At 33.8% G+C, this 6,637-nt stretch overlaps 1 protein-coding gene across 1 annotated transcript; it reads right to left on the bottom strand.

The window, feature by feature from the left end:
* Positions 1-4,896: 4,896 nt before the first annotated feature.
* On the bottom strand, positions 4,897-6,100 carry Smp_155190 (hypothetical protein; the record flags this gene model as incomplete). The annotated part of the gene is made up of 2 exons (XM_018797804.1): positions 4,897-5,117; positions 5,755-6,100. The coding sequence occupies 2 exons, from the start codon at positions 6,098-6,100 to the stop codon at positions 4,897-4,899; spliced, it is 567 nt and encodes a 188-aa protein (XP_018652810.1).
* Positions 6,101-6,637: the final 537 nt, after the last annotated feature.

Genomic DNA, 6,637 nt, shown 5'->3' with positions numbered 1-6,637 from the left:
TTGCTTACTTACAATTGAAATGGTTTAGTTCTGATACTTTCGTTGTCTTCCTAGAAAATACCATTAAAATAGGATTTTGTTAATCGTGGTGCCCACGGCGCTTTCAAGTTACAGTCGTTTACGGATGTCCTTATAAAATAATACAGGATGTGTCGTGGCTGAACAGATCGGATGACCAATAGAAAACAACACTTTAACATTAATACTGAAGTCTCGAAGAACAGAAGGCTGTCATTTAATTTCTTCACAATAAATTGTATTCGACAATTAAATATCCTCCTAACAATCTTAAGTAACATTTATCTTCGAGATACCATCTAGAAGCGACCGATAATGAATTATTCTGTCAACGAATATTTCGAGTGAGGTTATTGTGGTAGCATATGGTTTTTATTCATTTCCTTTACTAACATGACTTTTGATCTTGTCGTAGCCAATCATTTTCCCACTGACATTTCGGACTGAGTTTGTTTCGTATTACTTACTGATCAATGTGCAATATGGATTTCAGACTGTGTTGAGATGCAGCATATTAGAGCTTATGTTAGTTTAAATTATTCTCAGCACAACAAACTACTGGAATAAAATAGTTAGTGAGAAAAGAAAGTTTTTTGAAATAACAGCATTGAGGGTGTATGTATACTGATTTTTCATATATGTCCCTTACAACATTAGAGCCTCAATAATGTATGTCTTATTCCCCGGAAGGCGAGAATTGGCAATGCAGGGGCCGCATTTCTACAATTGAAGAACGTATGGAACTCAAAACAACTGTCAACTAATTTCAAAGTGAAAATTTTCAATACGAACGTCAAGACAGTCCTACTGTATGGAGCTGAAACGTGGAGAACTACTACAACCATCATCAGGAAGGTACAAGTAATTATAAACAGTTGTCTACACAAAATACTCAACATCCATTGGTCGGATACTATCAACAACAGCGTTTTATGGGAGAGAACAAACCAGCTTCCAACTGAAGAGGAAATTAGGAAAAGACGTTGGAAGTGGATCGGACATACATTAAGGAAATCTGTGATGTTTAAATAAAACAATGACTTCTTTGTATTGATGACTGTTGTAATTTTGAATTCCAAATACAATACATTCGTTCGGGCTCATCTGATACTTCTTGATTAAATTGCGTTATTCCTGGGATTACTAGTTTATACTACAATTCGAATACTTCTGATCATCATATTGGCGTCGCGATTGAGCCTGTAATGGAACGGTTGGATGTAAATTCAGATTTTAATGCTTTTGAGGAGTACATGGAGAGGTTCGAAATCTGGGCTATGACCAAGGAAGATGATGAAGATTTTAATATGGTGGCCCATTTCCTTACATTCATCGGAAAAAAACATACAGACTTATAAAGACTTTAGCACTTACAGACAAACCGATTTCACTCCTCTATGCAACTCTCAAGCAACTACTGTTGGATCATGTCAAGTATACAAATTCCGAATGCGGTAAGAGAGAAAAATCCGATAAAATGGCTCGACAAAACATCAGGAATTCCACTACTTTACTAAGTCATCGCAGTTCGATGCGTGATCAAAGTTATTCAGATAATACTTCATTGAGCTGTGAAACAGTCCATGAAGATGAGCAAGAGTTTAGTAAATGCATGTTCTGTGGCAAGTTTCACTCATGTAATTCATGTGTATTTCGTAATTCTAAATGCGTTAACTGTGGTGAAACTGGACACATTCAGTCAGTTTGTAATACTGTGGTGGACCAAAATGTATGATGACCAAAATTAGCAACAAAAATATTATGTCTAAAGTTTATGTAACAATTAACAGTTAATAAGTTAATTACACACAAATAAAAAATAAGGGACGTTACTTAAGTCTTCAGGCTATTGCGTGTTCGGCTGAGTTTGGTCCAGATAATCCACAATTATAAAAGATTAGTAATCCCAATATGGACGATATGGATCCAGTAAATTTACCAAGTATAGAATTCAATAAGAATGTCACAATTGTCTATAAATATAAATGATATGCAATGAATATTTCATTTAACATATTTGCAGATATAGCAGAACGATGCAGATGTGAATTAGAGTGTATTTATTGAGGAGCAGTAACAGTGTCACGATATGTTGTACTCAAAACGGAAGGAAGTCAAATTATAAGTGTTCAAAGTAATACACTTAAACAACAAGTACAATAGTTTAATGCTAAAAAGTACAGAGTATGAAAATACAAAAAATACATGCAAAAACTATGAAAAATTATTTACAAAATAGGTTTTATGGTCCTATCTCCACAATACCATGCTTCATTTTGCTGAAAGTAATGCTAAGATGGATGCTTCTAATGATCAGTTATCTTTATCTAGAAGTGGTATAACGTCACATAACAGTCCAGAGTTAAATTAAACTCAGAATCATTGTGAGACAAAAGTTTTTAACCAACAAACTTATCGGATTTCTCATGTTATTGAACTAGATATGGTTTGTCGTAATAATTCACATACTTCTGATGGAATTTCTTACAACTCTGAGAATAGAAACCTGAATGAGTCAAATCATGATCAAAAACCAGATTCAGTCATGGTAGATGCTGAATTACCTGATGGTCCATTATTCTCTAATGAAACTCTTAATCAATTTGAGGAAAATATTTCAGAGAAATTGAATTCTGATATCATATCAAGTGTTAGTGGTCCTCACAATCAATTTATCTCTAATGATATTCCTAATGAATGTGAAAAATATGTTCCGAATGAGTCGAATTCTAGTCATATTTCTGATGTTATTGTGTCAGATGTTGGATACTCTCTCGAACAATGTATGTTAAATAGAATCCCTAGTCAGTGGTATGATGAATCAGAGGGGATAGCAAAATTCACCGAAATAATCAGAGAACCAGTTTGCCCAAAGGGAAGTTTGCACAGACAGAGAATCCAAATCAAGGCCAAGATTATCGTAATGAGTATGGGGCAAATGAATGTTTTCTATTCGATTGTTTCACAGGTAAATCAAGCCTAGTTGAATCACATGTGTTAATTACATATATCAATGCATATCCATCTGTGTATTCTAATATGAATAACAAAAAGAATATGTATCATGATTTTAATTCAAGTCAAAGTCACATGATGGAATACCTCAAATTATATATCAGTGTTTATCCCCAAATACTCACATACAGTAGTCGATGCGTGAGATTTGAGAAGATAATGCAAATTGGGAACGTCATATTGGCTAAAACATTGCGACGTAAGGACCCAACATTATTTCGTGGGGAGGATATTGTTGGAAAGTCTATGATGCAAATTCTAAATATCAATGGTTTCACTACAAAACCGACAATCTGATTGTATACAATTCCAGAACCCAGGTGAGCCTGTTCCAATTTCGGTTGTTTATTCTAATACTAATGAGTGCATTCTAGATAATACAGAGTCTACATCCAATGCACTGTTGGACAGATGTAAGATGAACTTAAGAAGAAGACGTACAACCGATTACAGACACTTACACTCCAATTTGAGCTGTGGCGGATGTGATGTTTAAATAAAACAATGACTTCTTTGTATTGATGACTGTTGTAATTTTGAATTCCAAATACAATACATTCGTTCGGGCTCATCTGATACTTCTTGATTAAATTGCGTTATTCCTGGGATTACTAGTTTATACTACAATTCGAATACTTCTGATCATCATAAAATAACAAACGTGCATCACGACTCAATCCCTAACTTGGAATCCGGAAGGGAAGCGAGAAAGGGAAGGCCAAAGAACACATTACGCCGGGAAATAGAAGCAGATATGAAAAGGATGAATAGAAACTGGAAAGAACTGGAAAGGATTTCCCAGGACAGAGTTGGATGGAGAATGCTGGTGGGCGGCCTATGCTTCTCGACGAGGGGTACAGGCCTAAGTAAGTACGTAAGTAAGTATTCCCGGAAAAATTCATTCTATTTCTCAACCAGTCACATGCACTCATCGCACATCACTCAACACTAAAATAATTGTCTGCTTTTATTTTTGCATCCTTTTGACATTTTTCCAGTCAGATCTTCGTCTATAGTTGTATTCACATGGATCATTGCAAGTGAAAGTATTTTGTGACATTTAACAACCATCTTGTGTTTAAATAGGCAAACATGAAAGCAGTTCACTTTACTCAGTGTTCTATATCTCATAGTTGTTGCAATTTGTAAATAGTTCTTGGCAGCTATTCCTTTGGCTTTGTGTACCTTGAGTTGGATAGTATTGACTGTGAACAATTTTAGGGCCTTTGAGCAATTTCAAACGGACTTCATAATCTAATTCTTATTTCTCTCCACCATCATCTCAAAATAAAGCCTCAAGTTCGATAATAAGAACTAGACAAGTTGATAAGGTGTCAAGGAAAACCTAAACTAAACAGTTACCATATGAATGAATACTTCTGAAAGTGTGAAATCGAGCTAAAACAAAACATAATTCAATTATAAAAAGAAAAACATTCTCTACTATGCTTTTAACAAAATTGATCCGCCTTGAAAATGAAGGCATATGCATTAGATTACTTATTAATTTAGTCAGCAAAACAATGGTAAATGTGCATATAACGAGAAATCAATGAATTGTTGACTTACCATTGTTGTCGGTATTATCATGAGTGTTGTAAATTAGTTCTAGGCAAATCCACTATTTTATATAATGAATGTATTGAACCACAATTTCTGTCACTATTATTATTATTACCAGCCGTAGTAATTGTATCGTTTTTATTAAAATGTTCCATATTATTATTATTATCATTGTTGTTATCATTATTACTTAGATCGTCTTCTACCGCAGTTGTTATTAGGTGTGTGAAAGAAGAGTTAGATCATCTGCGGAACCTAGATCGTCAAGCTACATACCAGATATTCACTAAATCCCAATGACTACAGACCACCATTACTGGAACTTCCAGTATTATTATTATTATACCATAAAGGTGGCAATGGTGGATGAGATTTGTATAATATTTGATGGTTAGAATTTTTTCTATCCTCTTCTTGTAATGATGATTCCATGGATATTTCTTGATAATTTATATTACGATTTAAATCATAATCGTGATTGCTGATCATTGCATCAGATAATGGACGTGAATCAGAATCACCTATCTGAATGGTTATTTTTTAGAAAAAAAACAGAAGGAAAAGTTAAAAAATCACAGTATTCCTGGATGAAACTCCGAAGTAGACTTGAAAATGCTGGGAAATACTTTGGTGATATACCACTCCACTTTAGGAATAATCCAAGTTGTTCATGCTAAATCACTTTGAAATGAGTGATGAAGTGATCCGGTATTGTATAGAGGACTGTACTATCAAACGTTGAATACAAATAATTATATACAACCTATGAGTGTTACTAAGTAGAACTGTAGTGAACAAGAATTTAGGTGGGGAGAAAATATTTAGTGTTTGATGCAAAATCACACAGCGACTTATTGAAATATGGAACTTACTTACTTACTTACTCCTGTTACCCCTCGTCGAGGAGCATAGGCCGCCCATCAGCATTTTCCAAGTTAGGGATTGCCTTGTAATGCTGTTTGGTGATTTCCTTAATGCATGTCCGATCCACTTCCAACGTCTTTTCCTAATTTCCTCTTCAGCTGGAATCTGGTTTATCCTCTCCCATAATTGAGTTGATTACATTAACACTACGTTGTACTTCATGATCTGATGATAAAATTGGTGATACAACTGTTGATATTCCAGTCACAATTTTTTATTTATTTAACGCATTACAGTCAGAATCAACTGAATATGATCGTTGTCCAGTAATTTTATTCAATGTAAGTCGGTTATTTTTCTTATCATATAAACGTGTCTCATCATGAGTTACATAATCAATAATTGTTGGATGTTTCACTCGAGGTAGAGGAACAATGTCAGAAACGATTGATGTAGCAGTTGGAATGGAAATGTTGATGGTAGCAGTAGTACAAACATTGGTAACAACAATTGTATAATTTATTATAGAATTATTATTGTTCATTGAATTAGTTTCTTTTGATGACACAGTTTGTGATGTGATCAGACGTAATAAAACATGTTGGTTACATTTTCGACTATTTATTGAATATTCAGACATTCAAAGAAGATCAGAATCATCATTAAATACTAATGAACTAATCGCTGAACTTGTTCCTGTATGGACTACATGTTGTTCATCACGTTTTAAGAAAAAAACAACAATTAAAAACAGAAATCAATAAAAATGATGATCATGAAAGTTGACACAATATTAGACTCTATGTAGTGAACGAAGAGTTCAGGTGAGGCAGAACAATTTATTGTTCAATCTGAAATAACAGAGTATCTCTCTATTATATGAAAACCATACAATAAATACAGTAATTGCACATCTTCCTTCGTTTATCATATACATGCTTCTTGATTCTTTTTTATGGTCACGTATAATTTAGGTAAAACAAAAGTCAGAAAATAGAAAATTCAAAATCTAGACACTACAAATTGAAGAAACATTAAAAGCAACGTACAGGATATATCAGAATTTTCGTCTCAATTTGATTGAATTGTATCACATTATTTGGACGCCGAATAATTATGAGTCAGTAAAGTGGAAGAACGTATTTGTAAAATCTCAGCGAATGAATTTGAAGTAAAT

This window comes from Schistosoma mansoni, chromosome 5, assembly GCF_000237925.1.
Source record: "Schistosoma mansoni strain Puerto Rico chromosome 5, complete genome".
In the NCBI taxonomy this organism is placed as follows: Eukaryota; Metazoa; Platyhelminthes; class Trematoda; order Strigeidida; family Schistosomatidae; genus Schistosoma; species Schistosoma mansoni.
Note: the sequence above shows the minus strand (reverse complement) of the source record. Positions and strands in the feature narration are given on the sequence as shown.